This window comes from Narcine bancroftii, chromosome 4, assembly GCF_036971445.1.
Source record: "Narcine bancroftii isolate sNarBan1 chromosome 4, sNarBan1.hap1, whole genome shotgun sequence".
Taxonomy (NCBI): domain Eukaryota; kingdom Metazoa; phylum Chordata; class Chondrichthyes; order Torpediniformes; family Narcinidae; genus Narcine; species Narcine bancroftii.
Window position 1 is genome coordinate 119277218 of NC_091472.1, and position 19896 is coordinate 119297113.

General features: G+C 38.1%; 1 protein-coding gene across 11 annotated transcripts in view; it reads left to right on the top strand.

Moving 5' to 3' along the window:
* Positions 1-19896, top strand: part of arvcfb (ARVCF delta catenin family member b) — a 312666-nt gene that overhangs the window by 273807 nt on the left and 18963 nt on the right. For all 11 annotated transcript variants that reach the window (XM_069932580.1, XM_069932586.1, XM_069932585.1 and 8 more), the window contains 3 exons: positions 12588-12715; positions 15009-15159; positions 18970-19162. In XM_069932580.1, coding sequence (XP_069788681.1) covers positions 12588-12715; positions 15009-15159; positions 18970-19162 — 472 coding nt within the window. The remainder of the gene's footprint in view (positions 1-12587; positions 12716-15008; positions 15160-18969; positions 19163-19896) is intronic.

A 19896-nucleotide genomic window follows, 5' to 3' on the forward strand; every position in this document is an offset into this window, starting at 1 on the left:
AAACAAAATTAAGATAATAAATGTAGATACCTGTTTAACATTTTTAACACTGCACAGAAAATTAAAATTAGATCAAATTAAAAAGTTATCATGGTTTTCCCAAGTTTTCTTTCCTCCCTCTGTGAATTGGCTGAGTATAAAATTGTGGTCATTTAACTACATTCAAATCACACTTTTTCAAGTTTGACCAGCAGAGATGAGACCGGTTGGACTGGTGTCTGCAGTGGAACTTGAAGTCCAATGTCTCCAGTCTCCAACTGACCAAAATTTTACATATAATATCTCCTTTTTCTCAGTGCATTCATTAATGCCTGGCATAACTGAGGTGGCAATTTTATTTTATTTTATTGTTAATAGTATATCACCGAAACACCCTTCAATTTGGTTATGTAGTAACAAACTGGATTTGTCCAAGACTTGGTAGGCCCACTGTTTTGTGTTTGTTTGTACTTACTACTTACCACAAGTAGTTTCATGATTGAAAGGTAAATTCCCATGTTTTTGGTGAACTCTTCTCTGTCGTTCCTGTTTCCATATGACATTGAATGGGAATTGGAAAGAATGAAGGTTGGAGAACAAGAGCACAAAAATGGAATTGGACTCTGCTATGGAATGAAGTAGTTAAGTAAAGTGAAAGGACAAATTCATCATTTTCCAATAGGCTGAACAAATGCACAGATTTATTTCTTGAGTTTAGTTAATGCAGTGAGTTTTCATTCTGGAAGTCCCCTGTGGCATGCTGACACATTGAAGTATCCTTAGATATATTGCTTCTTGTTCGCATGAGAGATGCCATTGATTATTAGTCAGTTTTTCACCTGAATACTTGTGAATTATGTGTGTAATGCATGAATGATTTTTGACAACTGAGTCTGAATTGTATTTTCTCTGGCCAAAATACAAATATGTTTTACAAAATTTATCAAAGGAACTGTGATGACCAATAGTATGTTCACATATTTTAAATATCCCCTCCATCAATATGATAAAGAATGAGCTGTCTTTGTAGTTTTATAGACTATTATGAAAATCTCAAAACTTTCTCTCTCAAATTGCTTTTGCATTATCACGTTAGGCATATGCACATAGAAATGGATTTAAAATGGAAACCAGTCATGTGTAGTTTAACGTCCACGATGCGTTCTATGTAATGGGTGTAATGCGATTTGGACGATGTGTATTGTATACTTAGCAAAGCTAGATGGGATAAGTGTACAGGTAGGTACCTGTAAACTTTTTAATTTGTAAGTAAGGATCAGTGTGTGGACTGATATGGGGCTGTGGGGAGAGGACGGGCGGGGCAGTGGGATCAGTGTGGGATCTGACAAGAGGCTATGGTCAGTGTGGGGACCAACACAGGACTGTGGGGAGAGAGCGGGGCAGTGGAATCAATATGGGGACCGACACTGGGCTGTGGGGGGAGAGCGGGGCAGTGGGATCAGTGTGGGTATACAGTATACAATTTCCTATAGCTAGTGATCACTTTTTCTAAAATGCTGCAGACCTGCTCACAGTAACTGAATAATTATGGGAACATGGATGTATATGCAGTTGGACATTGCCCAAACGGATATTATGTGTGTGTGACTGTATAATATTGTTACTCATTGATTTGACTTGGTCTGACAAAAACAAATTGTTGTCGGAAATGTAATGTTATTTTTCTGAAATGCAAATATTACGAGGCAGACGCCAGCAGAGGTGTACCCCTCAGCTAAGTGTTTTGTGAACTGGGATTGCATGTCGACCCATCAGCTCATGATTCTTGATTGACAACTTAACATGATCATGAAAGTTGGTGAAAAATCCATTGCAAATGGATATCTCAAGAACTTTGCTTTGAACATAACCTGATATCCATATGATATGCAGTTATGTTTGGAGGAGTAAATGCAAAAAGAAATGTAATCTGGAATTTGGAGTAAAAACAAGCTGATTAAGTAACTCAGAGGGTTGAGCACCATCTGTAGGGGAGAGGAGAAACTGTCGATGTCTACAAGTGTGTAATTTCATCCAAGTCCATTATTAACAATAAATCCATTTTAATTTGCTATTTCACACAATTTTATACTGATGAAGAATATAAAGTCGCGCAAGAGATTTTTTTGATAGCCAATAATTCAGTCAACAAGAAAATTCAAACTTAAATATTGGTTCTGGAACTTGTTGACAGCAATTAATTATCTTCTAAGTATCTTCAACATTGCTGTTGCTTACCAGCCAAACGGGTAAATAATAAGCAAGGGCAATGTGGTCATCACATTGGTTTTAAAGACCTTTATGATGGTTGTGATCTGCCTGTTTTTTCTGAACTGAGTCACTGCAAAAATTATTTTCAACTAAGGTTGCAGTCTCAACCATAGTGTGCCTAAATTGCTGTATTGGTACATGAAGAAATTTGTACACGATGAAAATTGAAATAGATGAAGGGGATTAATACTTGTTCACCTCTTGTGCTCATTCCGTAGAACCCTTTTACAGTTGTTTGTGAACACCTCCAGAAAGATTTCAGAGAAATGTGATGTGATATTCCCGTATAATCTTTGAGGCTCATGGGAATGGGCATTGTTGCATTTTTAGCTGGGAAAGTCTTTGTTTGGGCCAATTCTCCCTTTGGTTAGACTTGTCAATTTGATTTCTAAGGAAGGGATTTAACATTCAAGTTTAACTTGTCATGAAAGTGGTCTCTCTTTTAAAAATAAGCTGTTGGAGCTCAAGGAGGAAAGGAATCTTGCACAGTTTGCATTTCCATTTAATTAAACCTTGTTATAGGCTGTGAGTGCATGCTTCATACCTTCAGCTTCTTTCTTGAAAGATGCTCAGATTAATTATCTTCATGCTATTGGGATGTTAATGTTCGTCTGGTCCAAACCCCTTTATAGTACCAGTGATCTGGGTTTGGATCCCACGCTGTCTGTAAGGAGTTTGTACGTTCTCCCCATGTCTGCAAGGGTTTTCTTCAGGGGCTCCAGTTTCCTCCCACCTTAAAAAAAAACCATACGGCGTAATTTAGGCAGCATGGGCTTGTAGGGCCAAATTGGCCTGTTACAGAACTGTATGTTTAATTTTTAAAAATAATTTTAAAAAGATGGAAGTCTGACTACAGTTAAACATGGTAATTTTGCCATAAGAAGTGATATTGAGCAGGCTGGGACTTCACTATTTTGTTGAAACTTGATTTGAAGGCTTGAAGGTTTAGATGTGGGGCGGGTGTTTCCTGTGGTTTGGGAGTGAAGGACCTGTGCACGGTTTGAGCAAACTGAGATCAGGAGAAAGTTCTTCGCAGTGTTCTGATCCTTTGCAATTCTCACCCAGAGCAGCTTTGGAGGCTCCATGGGTATATTAATAGAAAATGGGGGTCAGCAGATTTCTGGCCCTGAAGCGATCGAATAATGTGGATGTAGTATTGAGATATATCAGCATGGTGTTGATTTATGGTATCTGCTCAAAGTACTGCTCTCATTCCTCTTTTTTGGATTATTATATGGAAGTGATCTCTAGTTCTCTTCTGACTCACAGCTATCTCCCTAATGTTTGTTGATGGCATTTTGTTTTAAACTGGCAGGCACTTTTTTCCTCCATGTCTTTTTTTTTGCAAAACCTAATTAGATCATGATTTGAATCTTGTTTGTGAGCATCTCTTAGTTGCACTTGTCAGAGCTTGCTGAAATAAAGTTGAATTCTGAGGGAATGCATGAACCATTAATTTTAAATTTAATTGAGATATGCACCGCAATAACATCACTTCCAGCCCACAAGCCCGTGCCACCAAAATAGCCCAATTAACTTTCATCTTCCGAACATTTTGAAGGGTGGGAGGAAACTGGAGTACTCGGGGGAATCTCATGCAGATGCAGGGAAAATGTACAACTTCTCACAGACAGCACTGAATTTGAACCGAGGTCACTGATGCTGTAATAAATAGTATTGCACTAACCTGTACATTAATTGGTCTCAGGAAAAAAAATCCATTTGTTGACACATTCAGCTGGCATCAACAGATAGTAGATACAGTTCAGTTCTGTTTCACATATTTGACCCCAATTAATAGATGAGGCAAATTGGATTTTTTTTCAAAATTTTGTTTTATTTTTGGTATAAATGTGGAAAGAGAAAAGTTAATTGTGCAATTCATTGATTCTGATATTTGCTGCCTTCATTTACAAATAGTGGAGAGCTTCCCACTTCAGAATTTATTCTGCAAGACCAAGCACATTCATGTGAAACACTGAGAAATTAGGTGGTAAAGGCTGAATAGAGCCATAGAAGTAAGAGGGAGACAAAAGTAGCAGGATTATGTCAAGTAGGCTTCCAAAGGGCAGAAGGGAAATTTGGGAAAATGACAAAGTTGTGCTCATAATCAATACCAAAAATTGAACAAAAGAGAAGCTACGATATGAGAGGCCTGGGACAGATCAACTGTGAATGTACTGAATGGTAGGCAGACTTGGGCAGGATGGCCTGTCCTGTGCCTTTTTTCTAGTGTTGAATTTGGAGCAGTGTAATGAAGTAACCACCATCTTTTTTTGTTTAACCTTCTGGAAAATTGGCTGCACATAACTGTTGTTGGCCTCTTTTGTTATTGAGCAAAACATTCAGCCTGTTTGTCTTGGTAATCTTTCAAACTTGGTGCAGAGCTTGAGTGAAAGTGCTCTGAAAGGCCAAGTTTTAGTTCTCTTATTTTGTCAAAAGAATTCCAGTAAATTTGTGAGGCATTCCTTTCCTGAAATAGTGATTTATGTCATGTTTGTCTTGCATTGGTGAACGAGGCTTTGCAATGCTGTTCAACTTTTCTGTCGGACAATCTATTATTACGAGGCCAGAGGACCCCAAAAACCCAGCAGCAATAGAATTACATTTTAGCTTATCACTATTGACTTAACTAACCTAACTTAACCCCCTTCTAATTCTAAGCGCACGTGTATGTAATGTGTTTGTAAGTTCAAAAAAGTTATTTGGTTCACAGTCCATTCTCACTTCTCATTCCTCCAAGTTCACTGGTTGCAGGCAATTCTTATACTGTGCACAGAATTTAACATTTATAAAGTTCACCAGGCTTTGATGCTTGAAAGGTAAATGGTTAATGTTTAGGAAGGTTCTTGTCAGTTTTCAGAGAGAGATTTGTTGTACGCTGGACACCCACAACTGATTCCTTTTTAAACAGCTACTTCAGTGTCTTGCCAAAGAAACTTGCCCCCTCAGGGTTCTCCAGATGATAACCTCTTTCTTTCAGGTGACCACAGAATTCCTTTTTGTTTCCCTTATTTCAAGTGAAACATTAGACAGCCAGTCCTCTCTTGCATGAACCACGAGGGCTTTGACCAGGTTGAACTAAGCACTCACAACCCGTCTTCCAAATGGGGTTTTCCACACACTTGCCTGCTTGACCTGTTCTAGTCCCAACTGCTGTTGTTGACTGTAAAATTGTAGAATTTCTCTCTCTCTCTCTCTCCTCTCTCTCTCTCTCTCTCTCTTTCTCTCTGAGAGAAAGCCTGTTTTATTCTCTGCTTGCAAAACCACGTGACCCTCTTGGAACAGCAAGTTCCACTCCAGACAGTCTGCGGCTCTGACAAATTCTTTCATCTATTGCCTTTCTGTAAACAACAATCCATTAGTGAAGACTCTTGGGCACTCTCCAAAGTTTTTGCAAAGGCTCTGGGGCTGATATGTCTAGCATTAGCAGAGCTCCAGTATTTTAAATAAGATAGATTTTAAAGTATTTTTATGTGACCTACACTAAAAAAAACCTGCCCCAATTTATCTCCCAAAAACATATCTATATACAAAATAAACACAACATAATCAGTCACACTACCCTTGCCTTTTTAGATATTAGAATAAAATTTATTGTCCTCCCCCCCTCCCTGCAGCACATCACCATATCTTGTGAGCACAGTCAAACTGAATTTCAAATGTCTTGCTTCCTGTTGTTTTTTTTAAAAAATATGTACATGCTTTCTGTAGCTATTAGCACTCATAGTCCTGAAATCAGTATCTTATTATTTTTAAGATTTATTCTATGTTTACTGAATCTTGGTTTATTTTCTGGCTCCTATTTCAATCATTTTTTGTGCAACACTTTTACTTCAGTGAATTCAAACACTTTACCAACTTTTATTTGAGTTTTTTTATTTCCAGCTGAAAATATAATCTTGCAACCATTCTCTCATTCCATATTCTCATTCTCTATTCAATTTCTTTTTCCCTTGTAGCAACTAAAATAGCCACATGTCTGCTTAGTTCAACATTTTATCTGTGCTTTTCTGACCTTTGGTTACAGTTTTACTTTTGACATCCCAGTCAGGGCAGGTATACAAGGATTTTCCCTGTTCTTAGCAAGTTGATTGATCCAGAGAGTACAGTTGAATATGGTGGATTTGCTGTAAGGGGAGAGAGATTGAACCAGCTTTGTCTCAACTTTTGAAGGTTTAGATGCAGGGTGGGTGTTTCTTCTGGCTTGGGAGTCGAGAACTGTGGGCATGGATTAAGAATAAAGGTTGTTAAGTTTGTATTTTAGGACAGAGATCAGGAGAAAATTCTTAATTCAAATTGTTTTGATCATTCAAAATTCTCACCCTGAATAACTATAGAGGCTTCGGGGTTATATTTATTGAAACTAGATATTGATAGTTTTCTGGGCATGAAGCTAATCAAGGGATGTGTTCAAGTTGAAATTTGTGTCCAAGAACATACATAACATCACATAAAATCCTGAGATTCTTTTTCCTATGGATCAGGTTTAATTGTTTTTATACTTGTGACTGAATTTGAAGAAAGAAGGAACTGTAAACAAACTGCAAATGCAGATGTAGGTATAAATGTACAATAATAAATGAGCAAAGTACGAGTCCTTAAACGAATCAGTCTATTGTTCATGGGTCTGATAGTTGAGGGGTAGCAACTCTTCCTGAACCTGGTGATCTGAATCCTGTGGTACCTGTACCTCTTTCCTGATGGCAGCGAAAACAAGTGTGTCCTGGGTGATGCAGATCCTTGATAATTAATGCTGCTCTCTGTAAGGCAATGTTCCATGTCGAAATTCTTGATGGTGGGGAGAGTTTTACCTGTGATGTACTGGGCTGAGTGCATTACCTTTTGTAGGAGTTTGCGCTTCAAGGTATTGGCGCCCCATACTTTCCACCACACATGTAGATGTTTGTCAAAGTTTATGATGTCATACTGAACCTCTACAGACTCCTGAGGAAGGAGAGGTGCCATTGTGCTTTCTTCACAGTGGCATTAATATGATGTTCCAGGATAGGTCCACTGAAATTGTGACACCCAGAAATTTTAAGTTGTGGAGGGAGGTCATATTGAGATGGAAAATAGCGGGATCTTGATGAGTTGCTGTCCTTGCTCAGGGGTCTGTATTCCTGCTCATCTTAATTGCATTATTACATGAGAGGGGTCTGCAGCTCTGTCTTTGGTTGCAGATGATGTTTGTTGATGAACTTTTTACCAGAAATAATTTATCCCCATGTTTTATTTGAAGTTTTTCTTTGGCAAAGCCTAAATTGGTCATGATTGAAATCTTGTATTTTATCTCTCGTCAAATTATTTATTTCTTCAATACCACTGACAACTGCTTTTCCAGTAACTACCTACTTTCTAAATCTGTTTCTAATGAATCCAATTGCACTCTCACTTTCAGAAGTTGGAAATAAATAGGAACTTTCAGAACTTAATTTTTGTTTACCTATTTGTTCTTCTAATGAATGGAATCCAGCACTTTCCATTTAAATTTGTATTTCAGGATCATTGCAAAGCAATGAGGGTGTATTTTATCTGCCAGAAAAAAGTCTCATTGGCAAACATTTGTCTTATCATAAAAGTATTATCCCATAGGATGAGACAATGAAATGAGTAGAATTGCTTGTTATTGCAGTTTCAAATTAAAAACAAAACTGGAGCAATTCAAGTCTATTATTTAGTCTTGAGAGAGAGAGAGAGCATCAGTTTAATTTTCCTTTGTGGAGATAATATTGGCAGTTTTAGCAGAGTTATCTGAGCAAAGGTAAATCAACAACTTTTGACATTCTTTCTCCATCACTTGCTTGTCTTATAAACAGGTGTACAGATTTGGACCTCCGTTGTTTAGCCAAGAAGAATGCACAAGCTAACTTGTCAGTTCATTGTTGGGGTTGGACAGTGGGGTTTGTATGGGGAAGAGAAGAAGAAAGTGCATTCTTAATCTAGTTGAATGAAAAGATCCATTTGTGATCATTTGGAATGTAGCAATCAGCCACAAAGGGTATTCATGGTATCTAATTTGTCAGTGTGGAAAGGTCAGTTGTCATACCGTTGCAATAGCAACTTAAGATACAAAGTCACACTTAATCTTATGAATCAAGAATAAGATCAGGAAATTGTTTTACGGGGAGAGACTGGAATCACAATTAAGGACACAGACAGCAGGGCTGTACTTTCTTTGTTGATTTTAAAATTGGGACAAAACTGTATCTGCATTTGCAACATTTGATGTATGTAGTACTCATGGTCGGATCATTGGTATTGTCAGGTAACAGTACCTAGGATTCATTTAGATGGAGGTATTTTGAATGATGGATTCATTTTTAGATTCACTGCCTGCTCTTGGCTATGAATGAGAAATCAAGCTGTTTTCTTTGCTATTCAGTTTATTGTAATTCTCCAAACCCCATTACAACTTTTATACAGAGAAGTTTGGATTTATCAGTCATAGAATTACACTTTGTAAACTGGTTGCAGTTGTCTTTTGACATGTGATTCATGTAAATTACCATGATATTTTTGGTAAGTTTGTGTGGTAGTCTTGCCTGAAGTAAAAATAAAATGCCTTGCAACATTGCCATTTTTGAATATCTAGGAATGTAGAAAAATAAATTATTTAATTCATCCAATTTTTAAAATAATGTTTAATATTAGCCAACCACTTGTTTTATTGGTTTGATGTGTATGGGGAATTTTATGCAGATTAATTCATGATTTTTAAGTGTTTATGTACTGGCAGTGGAAATGTTTGTCATTGAAAGGCATAGCACTGCTCTTGATCAGTGGCCATGCTGAAAGATGCAATTTTAAAAAACCCTTTCTTTTTGGTTCCTGCTGGTTTATTTTAATTCAGGGCTGTCTGTCTCTGGGTATTGAAGCTTACTGAAAGGAAATGTGATCCGTTGCTTCCAAGGGAGAGTTTGTCTGCTTAAACGCTGAGATTCTTTTTTTTAAAAATAGAAAAATAACAGCAGGAATTTTTTTTTGTACTTGAATCAAGCTTTCCCAAAGCTATCCTGCAGCTGTGATAAAATATATTCTCCATGCAATGACATTACGTACAGAGTTTATTAGAAACCCTTTTTTATTAACCTGGCATCTGAAGATAAGGTTAACAGTGCCATCTCAAATGGATGAAAACCCCAGTTCGTAGGTCTGTTGAAATGTGCTTGTTGTTGGATGAACAGGGGAATTCACCTTTATCTCATGGGCTAGTATTTATAATTACAAATTGCTACCAGCTTGTAGTCAATTGTTTATTTCCTTGCCAAGATCAGCACGACTTTATTGTCTCTGCAGCATCTTGGAGAAAAATGTAACAGGAATGCTTGTTTGTTTATTCTTTAGCAATCTGAATCTCATACGTTTGTGCTAGTTAGATGACAATTAACTTCATTAATGCAAGTAATATTGGCTGATGGGAAAGCAACAAATTGTTGATCTGAAATGAACCCTATGCTGTGGCTTGCTGCCCTGCTCTTGCCAGAGCATTGCTTTTAATCTGAGTATTATTCCCAAGATAATATAGAGATACAGCATGGTAACAGGCCCATCTAGCCCAAGTTGCTCATATACATTCAAGTGACCAATTAATTAATTTACTGCCTATGTGTTTAGAAGGTTAAGGAAACTCAAGTTAACATGGGAGGAATGTACAAACTCCTTACAGATGGCAGAAAATTCAAACCTGAGTTACAAGTTCTGTAATAGTATGGCTCTAACCGACCCACTCAAAGAACCACAGATTGGCACATACACATAGAGTGCCTTACTTGGATGTGTCTCAAGTCTTGGAGCTTGGAGGGTAAGATCCCAACATGACCTTGAAGGTTTATTCTATCAGGGTTGCAGGTTACATCATATACCCTAGACCAGACATTCTCAATAGGGGCCACACAGCACCCCCCACCCCTATCCTTTGAGGCCCACAGCGCATTTAAGGAGGGAGGATGGACTGAAATCGTTAAAAAAAAAATTTGTTTTTTTTTATGTAGTTTATTGGAGAGAAGCAAGAAGAAATCAACTAATCTTGACTGCCTCATAAGGAAGGAGACCCATAATTTTTGTGCAGAGTCCTAAGGGGGATAGAGCCAAAAAATGGATTAGGAATGGTTAAGACTGACCAACAGAGTGGTCCTTCTCAGGGCCATCGTCTGAGCTTTGGGGAAGATAGTAAAGGCTCCATGAACAAGAAATGTAAGGTGGATATTGAAGAAGCTGTACATTATGATGCAGTGCTTTTTGGAGGAAGTTGGAGAACTTTCACAGCTCATTCCATGGACGATACAACTTCAACCGATTCTTTAATGGGGTGTTTTTTGTCCACTTCCTTGAATTTAAATCCACATTCTCTTGTACAAAATTTTAGGAGCAAATTTGATGCTAATCTGATGAACGCAATGTATTTCCTCACAAATATTTAAATATTGACGATAGTCAACTTCACACTGAATGAGTATTTATTTTATATATCGCTTAGTAAAAACAAAAATAACTGGTGCAGACCGTGGAGAACAAAGAACAGAGACACAGCAACTGCTCTGAAGGTTTCAACTACCTAGTTCTCATGCTGGAGGCTTCATATAGGCTTTAAACAGGCAATAAAAGGAGTCAATGGTGTTTCTAAGTAAAATTCTGCAACTACGAGGTCTTTGCCTACGATAACATGGGAAGATGCAAACTCCAGGAGTGCAGCGGACTGGCGCAAGGCACTCAAAACAGAAACACCCTAGTTGAGAAGAAGCATGGGAGTTGACTCTAAAAGATGGTGAACATGGCAATGGACCAACGAGGAGATCAGCAGCTGAAGGACCCTGCAGGACTGTGACTACGGCAGCAGATCACCAAAGGACTCAGTGGCTGAAGCACTCACACAGTCTTGGGGTGATGCGTTCAGGGGACCCACAGGAGCTGCAGCTACTAGGCATTAGCTCATGGAAACCAGGTATTGGAGCTGGGATTCGAGAGGACAGGAGGGTCTCCTGAAGGGCCTCGGATGCTGAAGGCCTGATCGTATTGGAGGAGAGGAGAGGATTGGATCTGAAGCTCAGGTTGCCGATGAACTCAACAGGAATCTGTGGGGCTGCAGGAGCACTGGAGGTGAATCCACGGACACTCGGCAACTCTGAAGGGTCTCTTTTCCATCTCTTTCTCATACTGTAAGGGGTGCTGGGCAATATTAATGGCAACTTTTCCTGTGGCTGGCAAAAGTTTGTCTGTCATGCATATTACATTCTTAATGTATTATTACATGACAATAAAATGAACCTTGAATAACTAATTTTTCCACAGATTAAGTTCTTTATTGCAGCATAAAATCCAGACGTTCCAGTATTTTGCTGAAAAGTCTGAGAGGGTGTTTGATACCATGTCTTCAAACAACAGAGAGGGACATCAAGAGTTACTTTCTGCAGAATTCTCCAAGGGTCTCTTTGTCTATTGTGTGCATGAATGTACTGTGAAAGCAAAGATCTCCAAAAGCAATAATCCAAGAGGATTAGTATTTCCATGTAGGACCTAAAGTGTTTGGTAAACTGTATTCCTTAACCTTAAGTGTGAAGTTATTTGAATTATCAAAGATAAAAACTTCATACAATAAAATACTCATTATCCGGAATTCAAGCAACCGGCAAAAATATCAAGGAAATAAATATCTTGAAATATATAAGAATAAAGAAAAAATATTTTAAAGTTTAAAATTGTAAAAATAAATGTTTCCTGAGGTAACACAAATCTTTGAGGATGGGGGCAAATATTCATCCAGCGGAATGTCTTGGTTGTGCTTTGCTAGTAGAAGCCATTTAAATAAAGTTGTGTTTGAATACAATAGATGAAGAGCCTGATGATGCCACTCACTGTTGGCTGCCTTTTTAGTAAGAGTCTTATCGTGACGATAAGCAAATTGCAGTGTATGTCATGTATGTACTCAGACAATAAATTTGAAAAATAGATCACTGCTGTGTTCCATCCTTTTATTTAGCTTCCCCTACATTTCAACAAATTTCCCATGACACGAATGCTCCTATTTTATCATGTGTTTTTATTTTGAGCAAGTGTCATTGTGATTTACTATATTTAGCTGAGGAATTCAATCAGAATCTCCTTGAGAATTTGCATGAATATTTTGTCATTGTGCTTTACTTCCACTCAACTGTAGATTAAGTCTCTTCTGATTATGTTATTATGCCTTATTCCTGCATAGCATTTAATACTCGCCAATCATATTTGCTCTACATTTGTAAGCCTTTGTAATTTTGTGCCCTCTTGTGTTTTGCAGCAATGCTGACATTGAGTCCAGTTATTTGCATATGGATTAAATGTCACTTGTATCTTCCCAGGCTATGAGCTGCTGTACCAGCCCGAGGTGGTGCGACTATACCTGTCTTTGCTGACGGAAAGTCGAAATTACAACACGTTGGAGGCCGCAGCAGGTGCTCTGCAAAACCTCAGTGCTGGGCAGTGGACGGTGAGTGTAACCAGATACTGACACACTAAAAATTGTTTGCTCCAACTTTAAATCCACCACACCAATGGCCAAACGCATTGCACTATCACCTAGTTTGATCATCTTTTTAAATGACGTGCATTGCTGTGTAATGAAAATTGTTGACTTGGTTGAAGAGACATTTTTTCTGCACTTAAAACTATCGAGTGGAAAACCCACACAAATTCTTCAGCAAAGTGTGAAAACAAGAAATAAAAGCAGGAGGAGGTCATTTGGTCCTTTGTGCAAGGTTATGGTTGATCTTTTACCCGAGTGCCACTTTAATCATATCCCACAATTTCCTTATCATTTGAAAGCCTCCACTGAATGTACAGGTGCTCCCCAACTTGTGACCTATGCAATTTGCATCCATCTGCACATACAACCGAATTTAAAATAAATATGTATTTATACATATAAAGTATACAAAGTTTATATTGTATTTCACAAACTATAACAGAGATACAGGGGATGTAAGAGCCAAAATGTGCATCTTTGTTAGTTGCTGTCCTGGAGTCCGTAGGCTGGGCGCGGCCATCTTAATTCCTGTGCACATACACGAGTCTTCGGTTGATGCATGCGCAGTGGGTTTGTGTATTGGAGTTCAGTTGGGACATGCGCTAGAGTTAAGGGCAAGAATTCAATATCCTCAGGGCGCTTAACTGTCTCACATGCACCAACTAAACTCCAATACGCGAACCCACCAAAGGCTTGTGCATGCGCCAACCAAAGACTCATGCAAGTGCACAAGAATCAAAATGGCTATGCCCAGCTCAGGGACCCCAGAATGCTAACTAGCACGGTAAGCATGGACCAGAATGTGGAAAGATCTGCTAAAGTTGATCAATATATTCAGGAAGCTTTAAGTTGTTAAGATTAAATCTATGATGAAAAAAGAATTTATTAAAAAGTTTACTTAAAGACCTGAGAATTGACCAGTTCTTCGGTCCCCATTACGGTCGTAAGTCAGGGACTGCTTTTACTCAGCAACTGACCGTCACATCTCTCAGCTGGAGAATTCCCATGGTTCACTCGAAGATAGGTAGAAACATTTGTTCTCAGCTCTTATTCTGTGACCCCTTGGACAATACCACTGCCACTATGTCCCACAATGTCACAAATCACAAATAAAAAAAACCAATTACATTGCAAACACAAACTAGTAAACAAAGAAGTGAATTGATCAATGTGAAAAGTACTTCCATATCCTGCTTTAAGCCTTCCCAGAAAATGCACACTCAAACTGAAAATTTGTTGAGATATACTTTGCAATAATGGGGACCTCGTCAGAGAACCATGAATTAAGGCTGGATTCTCAATACGTATGTGGTTAATGGCTAATGCATTAAATGGTATTGATCCCAGAAGGTTGAGATGAGTATTAATTCCCTTGGGTTAGTTACATTCTTCAAGAGCAGACATATTGTCGACCAAGCGATCTCTGAGACTGTGGACTTGTGAATTTTTACTTAGGAGTTTATGTGGGCCTTTGCTAGTTCGATGTGATCCCTTCCACTTTTTAGAACTTCAGCGACATTGTATCACATATATGTTAATGGAAGTACTTTGATTTTTTTTTTAAAGAATGTTTGACTCTTAAACTAAAGGCAACATTCAAATGTGTTTTACTGCTTAGCTGCAGCGTGCATTTTCGCCTGGGTGACTTTTTGCTGCAGTGCAGTGTCACTCATCTGAACTTAATGGGTGGAAAAGGTAGTTGCAGTTTATAGAAGTTGGTTTTGGAAGATGAGAAAATGGTGCATTATTACAATGTCTGGGAGAGAGGGAAGAAATACTTGAGCCATGCAAATGAATGCGAGTGTGGAACTACAAAGGTCATCTTTGATGTTTCTCGTGTTTTTTTTAAATACTCTTAATTTTCTCCCAAATTTTAATGTCAACTTGTTTTTGAGAATTGATAATAAATGGTCACTTTTTTTTTTAAAACGATGGGATTTTGTCTTTTCTTTTCAACTTCATGTCACAAATGTAAGTTATCAAACAGCTGAAATTAGCTGCTCGATCAACAAAACAATGGCAGGATATTGGTAGATTTTTTTCATTCAGGTAATTCATAATTTGATTTTCAAATTCCAATCAATATGCAAATTTTGCATGTAAAAGCAAAGTATTTCACAATTCCTTTTGTGGTCTTGACTTCTGAAACTTGAATGGAACTTTACCTGAATGACAGGCCATCACTGAATTTCACTGCCATATGGTATTTGTTTCTCCAGTGAGGATGATTGAAAGTTTTATTTTCTTGTAATTGTAGTGGTCCAATTACATTCGATCAACTGTGCGGAAAGAGAAAGGCCTCCCAATCTTGGTGGAGTTGCTGAGATCTGATTCAGATAAGGTTGTACGAGCTGTGGCGATAGCACTGCGGAATCTTTCTGTGGACGGGAGGAACAAAGATCTCATTGGTATGATGCCAAAGATAAATGTCAGGGAGTTTGTAAATTTTATTTTATCTTGAATTGTTGGATGTGCCATTTTGTCCATTTTCGTGTTCTACACAAAGCTTCTTCCATCTTTCCTCAGTCAAATCATTCTCTGTTCATTCCCCTCACGTGTAGGTCTTTAAATGTACATTTGTGCTACAACTACTCCTTGTGAGACAGAGATTCATGTGCTTTGGATGAAGGTATTTTTTCTAGGTTTTCTGCTGGATTTCTTAATGACAATATTATATCACTGGTCTCTCATCATGTTCTTTTCAACAACTGAAAATGGCATTCTCATCCCTTCCTGTTCACAAGCGAAGAGAGACCCAAATTGTTGGTACTCATTAATACACATCATGTTTGTATTTCTATTATCATTAGTTATATTGGTCATTGTTGTCTGGATGTTCCCTGACATATTTCTGATAAGTGCTCTACTTTCTACTTTTCTGGAATGAGTCGCACATGTATTCGAAGAACCCTGTTTCCTTCTCCCCTTTAACTTGGTATTTTGTTCAGTTTATATTGGAGTGAATTTAAATCCCCCATTCAATGTTTTTCTTCCATTTTTTCCTAATTTGCATAATTTTCCACTGTTGGGTGACCTTCTGATTGATCCTTTAATATTATTCCACTTGCTTGGTTCCAAATCTATTTTCATTGCATCCTTCCCCACTCCACTGATCTTTCCCAATATATTATATTTATAACCTTGCCTCAGTAGTCCCTACTGTCTTTCAAGACTAGGACTGGGACATCCCTGTATTATAACAGCTGTTTTATCAATGCTATAAAGATAGCTTTAATGCATTTTTATTTAGCACTCATTGAAATTCAGAGGGAACGTAATTGAAAGCTATCCTCAACTCTATCCTGTTGCTTGAACTGGCTTAGTCTTTCTAATATAGTTTGCCGATTTTCATTTGGTTTATTGATTAGATGTATTATAGAAGCAATGAAGGTCCCGGTGAAGGAAAACTGCCATGATCTGTGTCAGCCTGTTCCAAGAAAAGTCAGTCTCATCTGATGATAACATGATTTGATCAATGGCTTTAGAGGTCCTTAGCACTTACTGTGTTACTCTTGCAATTAAAAGAGGCAATGAGCCAAGAAGAGACCATAAAGAACTAGCTGAGGGTGAATTGATGGGTAGTTTGCTGCAGGGTTGTTTTTTTTTCTTGTCAGTAAGTGGAAGGTTGTCTGTATTTTCTCACTGCCCAGTTAAGCAGTGACAAAAATATTCTTCCCCTCCTTCTCCAATTTCTTCACAAAGGGACAAAATAACAATGGATTTCAAGACATTGACTATCTGTGTGAAAGGATGTTGGGGGAGGATTACAGTTGCTGGATTTAATCTTGTATTAAAACTTCATGAGGATCTTTCACACCTTTCAGAGCAAGCATGAACATCTGCTCAGCTCTCTTGCAAGTTCAACTTTCTTGTCATCTAATTGTAGATATACATATACAACACAACAAAACCGTGCATCTCCAAACCATGGTGCACCCATACAGACACACACTGCACCTTGCACACAAATGATATGTACACATAGCAAAGCAAAATCAATATATATAAAAATAATTTACAGGTTTCTAGGATTGCAATTCAAAAGCATTGTATGTTAAAAGGTGATGTTTGGGATATGACTTTTGACTGAATTCACCTTGAAGGCCCACCTGTTATTGCTTTCTTTTGAAGTGAAACGAATTTCAAATTGAAACTTATTACAATATTTCAGTTTACTTTGTCGGTAAGACATCACAATTATGTTCTCTTAACAACATAGTGCATAAAAGGGAGAAGAACACAGGAGATCTTTGATTTGCCTGTGAAACTTAGTTAGATTTGTCAGATATTTAGTTTCAAGTCCAGACCTTGACTCCCATCTCGGACTGAATGCAAATAATTTTCTTCCTTTCTGAACGTTCTTCATGACTTGAGTCTTTTTTTATTTAATATGTGGCTAATATAAGCAGTATTAAAAATGCTAGTTTTATTTCAGATGTACAGTGAATATTTTAAAATAAATTAATTTAGACAAACAGTACAGTAACAGCCCATTTTGGCCCACAAGCCCATGGGGCCTAATTACACCCAAATAAACCAACAACTTTCAGTACATTTTGAGCGATGGAAGGAAACCAAAGCACCTGGAGGAAACCCATACAGACACAGGGAGAACATGCAAACTCCTTACAAACAATGCTGGATTCAAGCCCATGCACTGTAGCAGCATTGTGCTAACCCAGTGGTTCTCAACCTTTTTCTTTCCACTCACATACCACTTTGAGTATTCCCTCTGCTGCAGGTGCTCTGTGATTAGTAAGGGATTGCTTAAGGTGGTATGAGGGTGGAAAGAAAAAGATTGAGAGGCACTGCGCTAACCACCCTTCCATCATAAAGTATAATCTTCACAAAATATAGAAGCAGAAGTCTAATCATGAGCTCATCCATCCACCTACTTAGCCCAACTCGCTGGCTTCCTCCCCATAACCCTTGATGCCCTGACTAATCAAATTCCTGTCAACGACCTCTCTTCCATAGCTACCTGTGGCAACAAGTTCCAAAGACTCACAACCCTCTGACTAAAGAAATTTCTCCACATCCTTGTTTATCCTGAAATTATGTTCTCTTGTCCTAGATTCCCCTATCATGGGAAACAACCTTGTCAGACCTACCGTCTCCAGGCCTCTAGCATTCAAAATGCCTTAATGAGGTCCCCCATCATACTTCTGTACTCCAAGTACAGTCCAAAACCTGTCAATCATTCCTCATAAACTAACCCTTTCATTGCTGGTATCATTCTCATAAATCTTATCTGAACCCTTTCTAATGTCAACATGTTTTTTTTTCAACCCCTGTACATTTTGAAAGGTGGGAGGAAACCAGAACACCCAAAAAAACCCACGCAGATCTGAGAAGAACATACTAGCTCCTTACAGCGCCAGATTCAAATCTGGGTTGCTGGCGTTGTCATAGTATCTGAACTTTGTTGCAGGGAAGTCGTGGCAGCAGATAAAATTGCAACATTCAAAATGCATTTCAACATGCTCATGAGCGGGCAGGGAATATAGGGCTGTGAACCTTGTGTCAGAAGATGGAATTGCAAAGGGTCTGTTCCTGTGCTGCATCATTCTGAGAAATACAGAGGAATGCATTTATAACCTTATTTTTGATTGCTGGTAGCTCAAAAATATGGGTAGCACAGTGGCTCACCTCTTTTGGTAGATGTATCTCCCTTTACATGGCTAGCACGGTGGCTCACCTCTTTTGGTAAATGTATCTCCCTTTACATGGCTAGCACGGTGGCTCACCTCTATCTCCTTTTACATGATAGAGGAATTAGGGGATATGGGGAGAAGGCAGGTAGGTGGAGTTAGGTCATAAATTAGATCAGCCATGATCTTATTGAATGGCGGAGCAGGCTCGATGGGCCATTTTTGGCCTACTCCTGTTCCTACTTCCTATGTTCCTCACAGCATCAGAACCCCACCTCTGTTCCGCCCTTGGGTGATGTTTTGATGTTCTCCCTGTGCCTGCAAGAGTTTTATCCTAGTGGAAATGCTGCTGGCAATATTGGTAAGTGATAAGACCCTGTTGAGAGTTGATTGGAAGGTGGGGAGAATAACATGAGATTAATGTGAGATGAGTGGAGATAAAGGCATAATGGACAAGGTTGGCTGAAGGTCTGACTTTATGACCCTTTCACTTCCTGCTCCCTTGTCATTTTTGAGAGAAAAATATTCTTTGTTAATATATTTATTGTGAGGTTTTTTTTCCTGCAGGTAATTACGCCATGCATGATTTGGTTAGCAATCTAACAGGTGGCCAACAAAGACCTGCCAAGAACCTTGAAGAAGACACGATTGTAGCAATACTCAACACTATCCATGAGATTGTGACTGATAGTTCATCAAATGCCAGATCCCTGATTCAAGCCCAGGGCATTGAAAAGCTTGTGGCAATCAACAAATCAAGGTGAGCTCATTTACTTGGAATAGACAGCATCAGGCAATTTCTTTTGGATTGGAAGAACCTCTTGATGAGCTATTTCACCAACTTCATCAGTAGAGAACCTTTCCTCATACTTACATCTGTCACAAAGAGAGCTAATATTAGCATAAATACAAGCTCATTTAACTTTTGACATACAAGCTTTATGCACACTTTAAATTGTAGTAGTAATTGACGGGCACATAGAGATGATGTATTAAACAACCTAAAAATGGAATTCTGTTTTAAGAATCTTAAGAAATTGAAATATGGAGGTCCTGCTCCTATGTCTTTTTAATTTTGCCTTGATTTCAACAAAGCTTCATAACCTTTTCTGAGATGGATGAAGATTGTAAATTGTTCCATCAAATTCATAATAGAAGCCTGGGAAAGGTTTGATAGTTGAGAATGGGGAAAAGTCCTAATGTGAAAATATCTTTAAAAAAATGAGAATTTGGTAAATTAAATTTGGTAGAAAGTTTCTCAAATGTAGCAAAATTATTATCAAAAAATAAATTATAAAAACATTTAATACCTAATCTAAACCAATCCTGAAAAGCAGAGTCCATCAAAGGAGGAAAATTGTCTGTTCCTTAAGCCTGATTAAAAATGGCTGCATGTTTTCATACATGTTCAATAAATATTGCTTTTAAATTTGCTGATTTTTCATAAAAAAGCTATTTTTTCTCCTCCAATATGGTTTAAAGCCAAATTGGTCT